The 15,783-nt window shown below is 36.1% G+C and overlaps 1 protein-coding gene and 1 long non-coding RNA gene across 17 annotated transcripts in view; one reads left to right on the forward strand and one right to left on the reverse strand.

Moving 5' to 3' along the window:
• LOC112532437 overlaps window positions 1-15,783 on the forward strand; it is a 102,765-nt gene that overhangs the window by 12,574 nt on the left and 74,408 nt on the right. For all 3 annotated transcript variants that reach the window (XR_003075158.3, XR_003075159.3, XR_005859931.2), the window contains exons 2-3: window positions 966-1,108; window positions 3,917-4,007. This is a non-coding gene — a long non-coding RNA (uncharacterized LOC112532437). The remainder of the gene's footprint in view (window positions 1-965; window positions 1,109-3,916; window positions 4,008-15,783) is intronic.
• Window positions 8,592-15,783, reverse strand: part of INPP4B (inositol polyphosphate-4-phosphatase type II B) — a 287,734-nt gene continuing 280,542 nt past the window's right edge. For 10 of the 14 annotated variants that reach the window (XM_046941277.1, XM_040700266.2, XM_015276686.4 and 7 more), the window contains one exon: window positions 13,561-14,922. In XM_046941277.1, coding sequence (XP_046797233.1) covers window positions 14,748-14,922 — 175 coding nt within the window. In that variant the 3' untranslated portion in view covers window positions 13,561-14,747. Of the gene's footprint in view, window positions 13,518-13,560; window positions 14,923-15,783 lie in introns of those variants that run through there. The other 4 variants (XM_040700268.2, XM_025150479.3, XM_025150480.3 and 1 more) reach the window with 2 other exon arrangements.

A 15,783-nucleotide genomic window follows, 5' to 3' on the forward strand; every position in this document is an offset into this window, starting at 1 on the left:
TTAGTTATTTATTTATTTTTAAGTAAGAATTTGTACTCAGTTAACCAGTTCAGCATTCAGGGATACTAAGATTAATTCAACAATTGATTTATGATCTAACTTTAGCGTAGCATTAAGTCATTTTGAAAACATTTTGAAAGTGGTATTGTTTTCAGTTTAGTGCAGTGAGAATGGAACAGCTTTACAAATATGTTTTCTTGTTTTTATCATTGCATTATAACAACAATCACCTTCCAACGTGAAATTGTTGGATAGCAAATGTTCACTTCAATCTTTCCCCGTTAGAGACATAAAAGAAATCTCTTCTTTGCCTAGAGAACCCACTGGGTTTATGTAAAACTAGTTTACTTGTTCTTCTTATGTTGTAATAAGATTGTATATGACATAGAACAAGCATACAACTTCCATCTTTTAGGGCTATTGTTTGTCTTGTTTTCTGTGTTGCAATAAGTTCAGATACAAATAACCTGCTAAAAAAGGGGAAGAGAAACAAGTTTTCAAGTGCCTACAAATACAACTAAAAAAGCCATGGAAGAAGAATAAAGAAAAGGCCTACTTTATCAGTGAAAACATCACATTTTCTATTGGAAAACATATATTGATGTGTGGAATTCATCAGAATTCCTCCAGCTGATCAAATGAAATAAAGTATTGAATTTAGATTGCAGTCTCAGAACAGGGGTGGCAACGTATTAGATCTTGAATCATTTGCAAAATCTCAGTACAGTTAGCAACTTGGAAAACTGTGATTAGTAGCCTTTTCATGGCTGAATTCTACATCTCAGCCTTGAGAACAGATCATTCCAATGATGGTAATTTGCTATAGAATAAGGCACACAGACAAATGTGTGATGTCACTCTATTCCCACTGATGCACAATATATATATGAAGTTATTAAGAAAAAATATATATTGCTGTGCACTACACTGATCACCTTATAGTTTTGCTTTATGTCTTTTTCCAGATAGTGGAGAAGAATAAAAATTATCAGCCAGTGAAAACTGTAGCAAACACCAGATAAAGAAGGACTTCAGCATACCTACTGGCATTCCAAGGTCAACCTCACATGACATGGACTGCTTCAGGAAAGCAAAGGTGCATGCACAGGTACAAACCTCCAGCTGCTTAAAATAAGAGTACAGCATGCTTCTATCTATTTTGTGTGCTGAACTAGAATTTAAGTTGCCTTAGTTGCTATTCATCTTCATTTTGGTGTTTCAATATGCATTATGTTAATAGTAGATATTATGATACATTTCCTTGTCATGCAGTCTTGTATTGAGCAGTGCAGTGGGACAAAATGATTGAAGAAACTGTTGAAATGGAAAAAAAAAGTATTCATTAGTATTCACTAACATGTTACAGGGTGAGGTTGCTATTACATAGACATAATTATAGTGTTAATATAGTTTCTAAGTTTTAAGCACGCTGATCAAAAATGATGATATCCAGGATTCTTAGTAAGTGTTGTGGTTTCATGGTCTTTTTTCTCAGATAAGTACACTAGGGATAAAATCTCCACTGATCCTATGAAAAAAACTGAAAATAAGAAACATAGCAAAAGAAACAAATGAAATAAACAGAACAGACGTTCCAAATTCAAGCCTAGAACAAAAACAGGAGAACTAATAGTAACATACCTACTGTTGCAAATTCATCAATTATTTGCATAACTTATTTTATAATTTCCATCAAGACCTCACCAAAGGCCTTGTGTATTTACCTAAGAATGTTATTAACAAAGCACATTCTGTGTTTTCTTGTTGCTAAACGTACATAGGATTTTCTGTTTTGTCTTCCACGCACAGTTTATTCTTGCAGCATATATTAATTCAAATTTTCATTAGAGGGCTGGGAGATTTCCTTGTAAAACCCATGAACACAAAGCTTCATCCTGCCTAGGATGTAAGAAATATGGCTGAGTTAAAGAAAGGGAACAGAAGAATGAAAACAAAATGTGCTCTGTAACTGAGGAATAAAACAAATGTGTGTTTTGAAGGAAAGCAGCAATTACACCTGACATTTCCTGAACTGCATTTTTGATCTTTTTGGCTCATATTTAGAATAATTTCGTTACAAGTTCCATGCTTCACATCTCTTGCTGGAATCCACTTCATAACCTTGCCTTCACAAAGCTTCAAGAAAAGCTATTTAAAAACAATTTTTTCCAAGCCTCAGAAAAGCAATTGTTCTCCTTAACACAGCCTACATCTGAAAAGGTTAATTTGACACATTATCCCCGCTGCGTAATAAAAGCAGATATAATTCATTATAGGCATGGCTGATGAGTGTGATTCAGAATGCCTGCATTTTACTGAAGCGCTTTGTATCTGCAACTGGCAAAGCTACAATGCAGAATTTTCTCTGAGTGAATCTGATCCCTGTGCTTTTGAGGTGTCATCCATCAGGTAGCATGACTTGAACACAGTATTGGCCAAGCCCCCATTTACTTAATTTTTAGAGTACACTATTGAACAGTTCTTCAAGTGTTTAAAGGGGAAGCTTGTACAACAGCTTTCCTAATCCTGTTCTCCATTCAGATTTCCGAATTATGATACACACAAGAAATAAAAGCAGGAGGCTATGTTATCAAAAATTCTGTTGGGGAGAATGAGGTACAAAAAGATTTACGTAGCCTCACATCTATATATTGCTCGTAGTGCTTGGGTTTGTTCAAAGACCGGATAATTCTGATTCAGACTCAGTGAAGCATATATATTTAAGAGAAGGCACTTCTCATGCATCTGCTTATATTTTGTAATGCCATCCTTTCCAAGAACATTAAATTAAATCTGCTTGAATAGATCATTGATAGCAATAGCCGTTCATTTACTAATTCACTAATGAAAAATTAGCCATAAAGACTGGAACTTTTCTTTCCAAACAGAAATCTAAACCCTATTGAAACTAAGGCCGATTACATGGCTTTATCAACCCCCCCCTTTTTTTTCCATGTTTGCTCCAAATACTCAATATACATATTGTTGCAGGCGTCCCTAAATCACTGATTACCAGAATCTGGGAGAGCTATAAGAGGAGGCTTATCCAGTACAAGCCATGATCTTACACTGTTCCTTAAGTATGGGCTTCACGTCACTGCTGGACAAGGTGAAAGCAGAAGAACATTCGGCCCAATTCTTAAATCAAATTTCTTTATATGACACTCACATAACAGACTGTGTGTGAGGATCACAAGCTAAGTGAAGGGGTAGAACGAGATAATAGATCATCACACTTAGAAAATCGAAAGCTTATGACAGCTTCCATAATCCACAGACTTGCAACAACAAACTGTGAAAATTTCTACCCAGGATTATTAGAGCCACACAGCTCCAGGCACAGCAATGCAACTACCCTTCCTCCTGGCTGAGCCATGCAGAGCAATTAGTCTGTCAATTTATTGTGGTTGCTAAGACTCCATAGCATCAGTGGCTCAAAGGCTTTATCCATTTGTCTGTGAAGGTACTTAAACCCTTCATCCACAAACAGCCTGAAACAAGGATCCAAATGTGAATCTGTCTGCTGCAAGTTAGCAAACCCACCCTAAATACCATTGCTAGTTTCCCAGCAAAAACAAAACAAACAAACAACACTCAAGAAACTAAAATGCAATCACAGCATGATCAATAATTGAAATATTCTAAATGTTTTCTCATCACATAACAATTGAAACAGCATGAAAACCCTAGTCCTGGAGATGCGCACTACTTGCATAGAAACCACTCTGTACCACCTCTAAGTAGCAATCAGTGGGGAAAGGATTCATGAGTAGGAAGTGCACCCTTCAGGGCACTAGTCATAGTGAAACATAATTTTGCATTAGCATCACTCTAATGATGAGACAAATCCATTGACTCAGTCACAAGAGCTTCCCTTCAAAAACCTATTACTTCATTACTTCATCTCTTTCTACAGATGCTTAACAGCCATGGTAACCGGAAGGTGCACTCAGCAACGAAACTGCTGAAAGTTATCTGCAAGCTGGCTTTGCATTAGTCAGTATTGGGTATGTAGTCTGCCTCATGTTCTTGAACAGAATAATTGGGCAGTTTTTTTACTCTTTTTTTTTTTTTTTTTTGAAACTAGAATTTCCCTTTATGCTCTTGGCTTTTTTTTTTTCCTCATGTATGTTTATGCAGTCAGTTAATGACTTGACAGGGAGCAAGTGCCTTATTACTGCTAGAAGTTGTAGTATTTTCTTTTTAATGATGTCCAAACAAATTATCTGTTGAAAATAGACTGCATGGTAGCACGGTGGGACATGGAATTTAGCAGGCACAAGATCAAAAAGAATTAAGTGCCAGAGCTCTGCTCTGTGTGCTCGTAAAAATTGATTTGACTCAATAAGTTTAATGCAAAAGGGAATTGCATTCTGTGCACTGCTTTCCTGTTGATTTTTAGAAAGTGTGGGAGCACGTCTTCCCTGCTGACGTCCATTAACTATGTCCATGAATACATAAATATAAATTGAGTGAAACTGGGTGCTTCACTCTTTTTTTTTTTCCTTTACAAAAAGAAAAAAAAACAACCCTAACTCTTATCAGCATTTTATGGCTAGGCACCCTAACTGGATTCACACAAAAAACTGCTAACGGCTGCTATTTTCCACTCATCTGAAATGCTCACTTCTTTTTTCCCTATTGGTATTAAAAAAAGTAAAACTCCTGAATTTTAAGGAATTTATTCTTCTGATAACTGCTTCAACTGTTTCAAGTGTGGGGGTGATGAATCATAAGGAGCTAAAAGTAGCCATTAAAGGTCCTGTTTAATATTACTTACTGATATTTTGTGAGGTTATTTTCTTTTAATTGTTGTTGTCTGTCAGAGTGATAATTAGTCTGCTTTGCATCAAAAGCTCCTGGGGAACAGTAAAAAAAAAAAAACATTTAAATTATCTAAACAAGAAAGTACTACCTGTTTATGTCAGGTTTTGCAATTAACCTCTAAAAGATCTTTTAATCTTTGTGAAATCCAGAGACACGATACTTACAAACCAATGGGGAAAAAAAAAATAAAAAGACTGTCTTTATTTGTTCTTGCACTCACTTCTTATCTTCTTGGTTAAGTGCTGCCTTGGTCCCTTGCTTTTGTGAGAGCATACCTAGCAATGCCATCATTTTTTTGCAACATCATTTTGCCGGTATGAGAATGTCTGGCGAGAGAGCCACTGCTCTTCAACGATCTTGGTATCTATTCAAGGACATTTTCCATATTTACGTTGATAAACTGGTAGTCTATTTCCACTATAGCTGCTACCACACTCATAAAGCAATAAAGTATCCGAACTTCAGTAATATCTGAGGTGAGGATGAATTTAATGCAGTCTAAAATGCATAGCTCAGGTTAAGAAATGACCTTCCTTATCTGCCCTCCACTAGTTAGAAATATCTTTGCTCCTTGATTTTCCTACACCTGTTTTATCTGGTGAGTGTTCGACGTACATCCAATAACCTTAACCCTGAAATTAATCACATAATCGGTTAGCCATAGAGTTGCCATACTTACAAGGGTCCAGGTGCCACAGCATAATATCCGGGGCTGGGGCAGGAGTGTGGTCATGCTTGCTGGCTGCTCCACAACGCAGAAAAGTCATGCATGGAACAGAGCGGTAAGAAGAATGAGATTTATTGAGAAGTTTCCTTTGGAATTACTGAGGCTGAACCTGGTTGAAAGTATTGTAATGTTACAAATCAAGCAGCAGAGTATGGCTGCTGGAGTCCAGTCACAAGTGTGTCATACCTTAACATATGTTTTTTCTTCATCACAAAGACTTAAGTCTGCATCTGGAAACATAAGCAGGTCAGATAACCAAATTCATGAACATCTTTCTTACACACCCTTTGTCACTGTTTCCTGATATTTTGGTCTTGTGTGAAAACTGCTAAAAGCCAAAAAAAACCACTATATGAGAGTAATTAAATTCAAATAGAAAGTGCTGAGAATCTACCTTGACATATCCTACCCCGATTCAAGTAGCACCAGAGAAAACAAAATGCGTTTGTTAGGTGATATAGTTTTCATTTGATAAGTGCCAAAACAGCTTAGAAACCTATGTCTATATTTTGCTGCATATATACCTTTGTAATGGTGTCTCTAGAAGGAATATATTTTCTTTTGTGTATAAGATAATTAGTTAAGTATTAATTGTAACAATTTACAGGAAACTGCCATCAACTTTTATGTGTACTGAAACGGTATTCACAGAACATAACTCCTTGTGTACCCAAATCCAGGCATGTGAATGCTTCATAATCCCCTCTAAAAATCTGGTTTTAATTTCTCAAGTGTAGTGCTCCATTTCTGTTCTTTCTCATGTGAATGATGACTTAAGGATCAGATCTTAAACTTTTCTCTATTCCAAAATCTGTTAGGCTTTACGCTGACAGAAAATCTCTAAGGAATGATATACCACCCAAAGGGTGGTTTCTGCTCTGACAATCAGTGCATACGTATGACAATTCTAATTTTGTTCAAGTCAGCAGTTTAAGCCTCTTTGTCCCATAAATCACAGCAATCACAAATTATTCTTGCATGAACAAAGGTTACCCATGGAGATTTTCTTTCATTGCTGGAAAAAGGCGAAACAGACAAGGCAGTATTTTTCCCTTGATCCTCTGCTGTTACACTCACAGCCTCACATGTGCAGACTGGTACTATAGCAGACTTTCCTGGGCAGCGATTGCCACTGACAAAATTCACTCCTTCCTTCCCCTTCTGCATCACCCTTGGGTGTACCCTTTGTTTTTCATTAGAGGCCCCAGTGACACACTTGCATGGAGCCTCATCACAGCCCATCAAGCAGACTTCTGATCACAGCATGCCAGGCAGTGCCAGCAGCATTTTGGAGGAACAGCCAGTTGAGGCCTAAGCTCTTCCAAGCTGCTCCTGATTGGAACAGTAGATTTAGTTTGAGAAACACGCCACAGGGAGAGCCACTAGGGGCACCTTCCCCTCCCTTTTCATCCTTCATGAAAAGTTGCCTTTATTATTGGAGTCAACACGTGCATTAGGCATACTTAAAGGCCTCGCTAAAGCTGTACATGTGCATATCCGTGCAAGATCTCCAAAAACTAAAATATATTTGGCTGCTAGAAATATTAACAAGTTCAATTGTTAACTGATCTTATTTTACTGCCTTTTCTCATTCTATAGTTTTACTATAAAAAATAAGTGTATACATAAATACGTATGTATGTGTGTGTGTATATATATATATATATATAAAAAACTTAGCTGCTTTTAAAATTCAACCTCTTATCCCAGTTCATTTAGAAACAATTTGTCTTCTCTGCTTCTAGCAGCAGAGCAAGCATATATCTTACAAAATTACAGGCTTCAGGCAGTACTTCGCCTACACAAAAACTCCAGAGGTAAACTTATGCGGGTAAAGCCAGCAGAACACAGTCCAGTTATTGTCTAGAACCTCGGTGCCCTTAATCACGTTAAGAGCAGCTGTCACAGAATGACCAAAGGCTGAGATCCACAGAATACTCACCAGGAGGTGGACAGCAGAGCTCTCATTGACTTGCTAGTAGAAGCAATTGCATCAGAAATTATCAGTGCCAACACTGGCTGCCCCAGTGCAGACCACAGCTGGCTATGATTCAGAAATCTCAAAAACGACCCCAAATAACCTTGGAAAGGGAAATGGTGATAATGCATTTCTACTACTATACTACTCCACTCTCATCAGAGTTCTGTTTTTTGTTGTTTTTTTTTTCTGTTATATTGTCATGAGAAAACAGTGTTTCTTAGTTGATATAGAAGATAAAATCTGAAAGCATGCAAAATAATATGAGGTACTTTTTAAAACACCGTCACTTTCATTAGTAGGAGACAGATTTTTTTTAGGCTGAATGCTAACAGCTGTTTTATAACTTACTACCAGAACAACCATTAGATCCTGGTGCTTTCTAAAGGTTATCAATAATCTTGCAGGTAATTAGCATCTCAAGGAATTTATCACTGTAAAACAACTAAATATACAAGTATAAATGCAGAAAGTAAATGATGTAATAAGCTTCTAACCACAGAATAGAGAAGGTGAGACATACTTTACTATATCCCCAAAAGAAGGTCTCTACTGCATTTCAGCTAGCCATGGACAACTTACCTATTATGGAGTAGTCAGATCACACAAAACGTATGGATCTCAACAAAAGATCCACCTTTCCCAAGGTCAGGAATTGTCTTCACCATCCCAAAAGAGCAGCCACATCACCTTTCTAATGGTTTTCATTACATAAGATGTTGATTCCACCTGTGCTACATTGAATAATTGTCTACAGATGAGTAGTTATGTGAAAGGGGTTGCTTTGGGACTGTGTGAATGCTTTGTTTGGTTTTAATCCACCTGGTTCTGAGATGAAAATTGTAGTACCACTGGGAATAATAGTAACAATCAACTAATGGCCATTTCAGGCTTTTTAGTGCTGTAATGGAACTTTCTGTAAGTGTGTGCACCTAGCAGCGACAAGACTACTCCAATTATTTTAGGAGGGAACCCACTCTCAGTATCATGCACAGCTTGCCCTCTGGGCAACACCACTGTCATGAGAATGAAAAATGAGTAACAAAAACGTCAGAAACATAAAAAATAAATATCACATTTATTTAAATAAAAGTATACACACAGTGTACAATGAGCATGGCTTACAGACAGCAATGAAACAAAAATGCTAAATCCTGATGTATAAAAAGATTTGAATTGCTTAGTTGTGCTTTATTTCTCTGAACACACACACACAATCTGAAGTCCTGTTAATGTTATACTGAGCCTCACGTGCACGAGAGTGTGAGACATGAACATTACAAGGAACAGCTACACCAAATGAAAACAAGTATCAAAGCAACTCAGGATTTTAAAAAAATTGAAGCCAGACCTTCATAAACAAAACAGAATTGCTAAAAACTTTCAAAGCCCTTTGCAAGACAGATGGAAAGAATACAGAACACTGCAGTTAGAAATCCAAGTTAAAGCGGCACTGCCCCAAATCTCACCACTCCAAAACCCAGATTCTGAGCACTCAACTGTTACACTCAGATTTCTATCATAAATCTCATTCCCTGTTAGCACACACACCCCATGCCTTCTGTTTCTGCTTTTTGGAATATGGATACATTGGTTAACAAACTTCTTCATTTTTTATTTTTTATTCTGAATTATTGAATTGCTACTTCTTGTTCTTTTTGAGCAAATCCACATTTTTCATCTTGAATCATGAGCATTATGCGGAAATTTATTGTTGTGGCACGTTACTTATACAGATGACACTAAGGGAAAGAAGCACTTGAGTGCTGCAGAGCATAAGCTGAACGCTCCAGCACCACAACAGCTCGTGGGTTGCATGACTAAGGAAAAACCTCAACATTCTGGAGACTGAAGTCTGGTTTTGGTTTACTTGTTTTTAAATGCAGTTCTGTGAGTTTTTGCTTTTTAACGTCCAATTTACAAGCTAAGATTGTGTTGTAAAAAGCTGTAAATTATGTTAAAGCATTTTGAATGTAAACATATCCTTTTAAGCTGCAAATAAGTGAAAGGTAAGAAGCAAATTCATGTCTCACAGCATTGCCTGTACAGAACATTTCCTTTTTACAATAACAAAGCATAAAGATATCATTGTTTCGAGTTTGTAACATAGCCAACTCACACAATGTATGTTTAAGTCTGTTAATTGATGACAAACATTAATTCACACAAGTAATTTTACTGCACAGTTTTTAATGCAATTTATATATTATACCTGTTGGTGTTAAGTGCATTTCCTGCTCTTCATAAATTGGCCATAGCATTTCTTGGAACTCGTGATAAAAATACGAATAAGAATAAGCTTATTTTCTGGAAGTCAAAATAGGCATAATATGCAGTGGGCTTCAAATTAATACATTCCACTTTGTACCTAAATTCTTAGTGATTATTTAAAATACCATTACACTTTAGTTCACTTATAATCAGTGAATTTTAATCTAGATTGATTGTTTTAGACACAGCATTAATTTCCCTATTTTACTTTAAGAAAAATGCCAAAGTTTGAACAATACAAAAAATTGTTAGTTTTTAGCATCATTAAGGCTCTTTCCCAGGTAATAGTTTGTCTCTTTCAGCTGTCCTCTTATGTATTTTGTTCCTCTTAACACATATATTTTCAAGTATTCCACTAAAATGCACAAGTATACATCAGCAAAATCAGGTAACAATTAAAAACTTGTTTCCTAATTGCTCCATAAAAGCCAAAGTATAAACTGTAATAAAAACATATTAAAAATTCCCCCAAAGAAGACTTCAGAAGCAAAAAGATCTGCCTGCTTAATCATGTCAAGCCTGTACATGTTCTGTATTAATTCTGACAGTATTATAATCATCTATGAGAAAAAAACTACTTTAACTTTAAGTCAAGCAGATATGGAACACTTCCCATACATATGCTGCTAAATGAGCTTGTTTCCCTTAACTCTGTGCAAACGGTGTAGCTTTCTAATGAAAATTTATTTCCTGAATCCTACTCCTGTGTAATTCAGTGATATACAAGGATTCATGCAAGATGAACCTCAGGGGATGATTCAACTCCTCTGCTGGGCATTCAAAAGACAGACGTGACTTAAAATGTCTTCTGTACAGAGTGAATGCACTTCAATTAAACTGTCAACCTGCAGCAAAAAGATCTTTGTTTAAAAGACAAACCAGAAAAACACAAGTTGTGAATCCGTGATTAATTGACAACTCTGCTTTGACAAGACAGGCTCTGACTGAATAAAATGCTGTAGACCCATGGCAGGCAATGACAAAACAAAGAAATAGTTGAGCCTCCTTCAGTACAGAAGCAATAAAGTTCTTCCAGGACACTTGGAATTGTGTCAGGTTTTAAAATAGTCTTAGTGACCTACAAAAAGACATTCCAGTGAAAACACTAGCATGAAAAAGTTCAGCCTTATTCAAAACAAAACCCAACCTGCTCTTCCATAATGGCCCAAGCCCAGTGAAGTTTGTTGGGTACACCTGTTTCAATAAAAAGAACTGCAATATGTTTGGTTGTTGTGGTTTTTTTCCCCCAAAGTGCAGCTTCACTGATGAAAACATTTTAAATATAAAGGTAACATTATAGTCAAAATAATTTAGAACCCTATGAGATTAAATGCTGAGGCAAGATCTTGAAAGACTATTTTCTTAATTAAAAAAAGAAATCTATAGTTTTTTCATTTTGAATTTGACAGAATTCCCATGGGGCTGAGATAAAGAACTGTAAGAAATGAAAGTACCCACAAGTGTATACTGTCTTTGCCTAGAATTTCACAGGCAGTTCCAGAATCACTTTAGGAAGGCCAGCATTTCTACTGTGTATCACTGGGATCATTTCAGAGGTGCCTAAAGAAGTTACCACTCTTTCTCAGCTGTATATGTAACGTTTCTGTAAGTTAGCAATAAACACAGCAGAAACGAAGTGAGGTATAGAGTAGCAGTCAGACCGACAGAACAGAACAGTACTTTCCTAGGAAGATTTATGCTCCATAAACCTGCAAATAAAATTTTGTGCAGACCTGATGCATAATATTTAAATGCACAGAATTTTATCCGCACATCCACCGAGTAGTGCCCACTGGTACACGACAGGAAAAATCATTGCATTGTCTATGATGCACTGCTAGCTCTTCTGGCATCTACTATTGATGCAATACATTCTAGAAGAGCAAAGAAGTCATTCATGAAACAATATTCTAATGGAGACTTAATATGAATAAACAACAACTGCGCAAAAGTCCTTTTTAAACAAACTACTTCACTTTGAAAAAACATTCCAATTAGGAAAATATGCTGTGTAGGTGAATTCTTGGCTTCACTGAAGTCAGTGTGTTGGAATGAAGATCCATTCCTGACATACTTCTACATGTTCCAAAGCCTCATCTTGCAAGTGTACGTGAGGGGTTTGATTCTATTCACAATAGATAATTTCTACATAATCTACCAAATAGAGCTTGCACAATCAGGTGCTTAAGCAAGTATTTTTTACTAGTACAGTTACAGATTTATACCCAGTAACAAGTCTTAACAGATGAAAAAGAACAAATTGTAATTCACTATGCATCAAGATTTCTTGGACTTCTATAGAGGCAAGCAAACATTTACCACTTTATCCATAGCAACTACAATTTCCTACAGGTACTCAAATTCCCAGTGCAGTTTAATTTGGGTAGAATTCTTATACTTCTGCTCTAGATAGTTTTTTCTTAAAATAAATGCATCACACAAAGGTTAGTAACCAGTGGACACTTGTTTTTTGTTAACTGTACTTCTCTCTGGGGGGGCAGAAGAAGGCAATAAATAGAGAAAATAGGAAAACACAAATGTTCTTTGCAAGACACATTTCAAGACTAACACAAGCTGGCAGAAGCATTAACATTCACTTTTAAAGCTCATAGTTGTTCTTTATCCTAGAACATCTACATGCAGCATTACAAATTTCATATAAATCAGCTGCAGAAGCTAACTAGTCCTAATACAGGAGGTTACTGTAAATATAACATTTCTCTCAGACTCTGTAAAAACACATTTTTATAACCTAACAATATATTAATGCCTGTATATACAAGTCATTTTACCTATCACTAAGGAAAATTTAGTTTTAAGGGTCTACTGTGAACAGGAACATGACAGGTTAGATATAAGTCACCTTTCTTGAAGAACTAATCCCTCCGAATTCAGTGTGATTTATGTGCAAGATCAAGTGAAATAAGTGGTATTTGGCTCAGATACAGAAAGCCAAGAAAGATACATCCAAACGAACTGCAACAAACCAGAATGCAACTACTGAAATTACAGGCGGTAATTACTAAAAATATATAGTGAAGTTTCCATGCTTATATAAAGAACACAAACGTAATGACCAAAATTGTATTTAGCCCAGGTATTAAGAGTTGCATCTTTCATGAAAAATTCCATGGAGGATCTAATTATTACTGATCATGACCTCAGTGCTTTGGCAGTACCAGAAAACATCATTTCTGGCAGGAAGAGATCCTTTAATTCAAATCTCAGGCTTTGGTTCAGAGTCAGAATGCTCCCCTCCAGACTGATAACATCAGTTCCTATTGCAAATGACATTTCCCTTTTTAATAATCTTCCATCACCCCAAGACCTAATTCCAACTGGTTGATGAGTCATGCTAAGCTTCAAGTCCACAAAGATAAGTTGAATGTATTTGGTTTTGAGAATATCTAAATCACCAATATTTTATTTCATGATGACTAACCGTTGTTACTTTTAAAATGTTAAACCTCATAAAATAACACCTCAACCGGTTACACATTCCAAATTATTAAGTCATAAACAGCAATTTTTATATTCACTAATTAGCATGGTATATGTTCCTGATTACATTTTTGTTAAACTTAGGTGTCAGTTTTTCCATATGTCCCTTCTGGAGGTCTGTAGTACTTTGGGAAAGCCATCAGCTGTATCATGTTGAATGCATACTTTCTGCATTTGACATTCTTCAGTACATTCTCTATGCGGCATCCTTCTCTAGTGAAAGGGGGGAAAAAGTACAACTTCATGAAACACAAGATAAATAAATATGCTTTATTTGTTCATTGCAGAGTTTCAGCAGCAGTTGAAGTAAAAATAACAAAGATTCAACTCTACATTTTTGTTTTCCACAAGTGATGATACATCTTACAAAATTAAATCTAAGGCCAGGCCCAGTACAGTTATTGCCCTCAGAAATAGGTGATAAGATTTTTCCCCCCTAATATATTTGCCCTTGAGGTTTAAAGTTTAGTTAAAAAAAATAGAAAATAAAAAATTAAATAATGATACATTTCATTCTAATTCCAGAAATATATTTGCCTTTTAAACGTTATACTTTTTTTTTCAGATTGTTTACTATATATGTGAGATTACAAGTTGCCATAAAAATGCGTATTCTAGGAATAAGGCATTTTATTAAGTCTGGCCCTATAGATTTCTGATGGAAAGTTTCATCTCTGCATCATTTCCCCTATGTTCAGCTTTGCAATGAAAAAAAGAGAGAATGGCTTTTCAAACAGCCCAATCCAACTCTCTGCTTTATAAAGGAAGGATGTTTGTTCACATACAGTACAAAAGTCACAAGTGCCAAAGTGGTGCATCAAGACATAAACCAGACTTCTTAAAAAAGAATATAAAAGAGTCTTCAAAGCAAATGCAACTAAAGCAACAATAACAATCAGGTTAATCTAACTACAAAACAGAACTTACTATATTCCACTTAGTTACTTGACAGAAAAAGGTTAGTTGTAGCAAAGAAAGAATCATTTCTCCAACAAATAAGATCCAATCAGCTAATAATATCAATGAAAATAACACAATGAAAGCAAGTCGTACAAACCACCGCCCTGTAAAATTTGTCTGGGGGTCAGTCTGTATTGTGCAAATCCATTTTTAATTTTGTCAGACAAGTTACTCTGGAAAAAGGGGTTCAAGCATTCAGGATTCCACATCTTTTGTATACACAGTGACAGCATTGTAAGTGGGCTTTCTTTGAGCTAATTACAGTGGGAAAGCTTTACCATGAACAGAAAGAGCAAATCAATTCACTCAATGCATAGTATACTTCTTAGAGTTCAGAAAAATTAATGAAAACATTGTACATTTCAGACATTTGTATTTGAAGATGATTCCTTAAGGTCTGAAATTGTAGAAATATTACAGCATAATTTATTTTTTTCTAAAGTAGTTTGTTGTTTGTAGAAAAGAAAGGAACACAAGTGCAGTTTATTGATATTTGGCTAATAGCAAAGCAAGACTTAAAATAAGCCACACAACCAGCAAGTGTGAGCTGACAAGCAGCAAGGCGACAGGATAGAAGTGTCGAGAAGTTGGCTTGTTATCAGTTAGACAGCCTGTTTCGGGATCATCCGAGTCATTCAGTGCTCCCTGGGTTTGTCTGCTGTTAAATAGGGGAAGTTAGGAACAAATAGAACAGCATTTAAACAGCAAAGAAAGCCAACATGTAGGCATTTTGACAACAAAGCGAAACTACATAGCCATTCTGATGAAACTCATTTATGCCAAGCACTTGCATAGACTTAGTATGTTCTGCAGCTGACAAGGGAAGCAAAATGACTAGATGGCTAGCATCTCTTTAGGCCTCCTAAGTGCCTTAGGGTAGTATTCACAAGTTAACATTACATAACTTATGAGATGAACTACACTACTATTACAATGAACACACACACTGAACAGAAATGAAATAACGAAGTAAAAAAAAACAGCTAAGGAAGCAAAGAAAAAAGATCACAAATGTCACAACATGGCATTGACAAAATAATGTCTCCATGGTTTTCACAGGTTTTTCAGTTCTGCTTTACTAGTGACTAAGAAATATATAGGCAAAAATAGAAAGGCCACATGCTCCTTTTTGAAAGAATTACAACTATTCAAAAATAATTTTAGTTGATGGTAACTTGATTTCTTAAAAAATTCATCAGTGCCAGTGCCTCAGCTTTGACGTCAACAGCATTCATTTTTATTTAAAGGCTCACATCTGCATTGACCTCAGAAATTTACCCCGTACATTGTTCAGCGGACCCAGTGAGGAACTAAGCTGCTTACAGTGAAGTTCTACTCAATTTCAGCAGGTTGCACAGCTGCTTTCCTATCAGAGCAGCAGGGATACTTTCAAGTCACCCCCAGTCTTTTCTACTGTAGGCTGACTAGCTTTTAGGCAAGTAGAATTATACACGTTTCAACATCACCTCTTCAGTCCCTCTGAACTTATCTTTATTTGAATGTGCTCAGGATTCCTGCT

The sequence above is a fragment of the Gallus gallus genome, chromosome 4, assembly GCF_016699485.2.
Source record: "Gallus gallus isolate bGalGal1 chromosome 4, bGalGal1.mat.broiler.GRCg7b, whole genome shotgun sequence".
Classification (NCBI taxonomy): domain Eukaryota; kingdom Metazoa; phylum Chordata; class Aves; order Galliformes; family Phasianidae; genus Gallus; species Gallus gallus.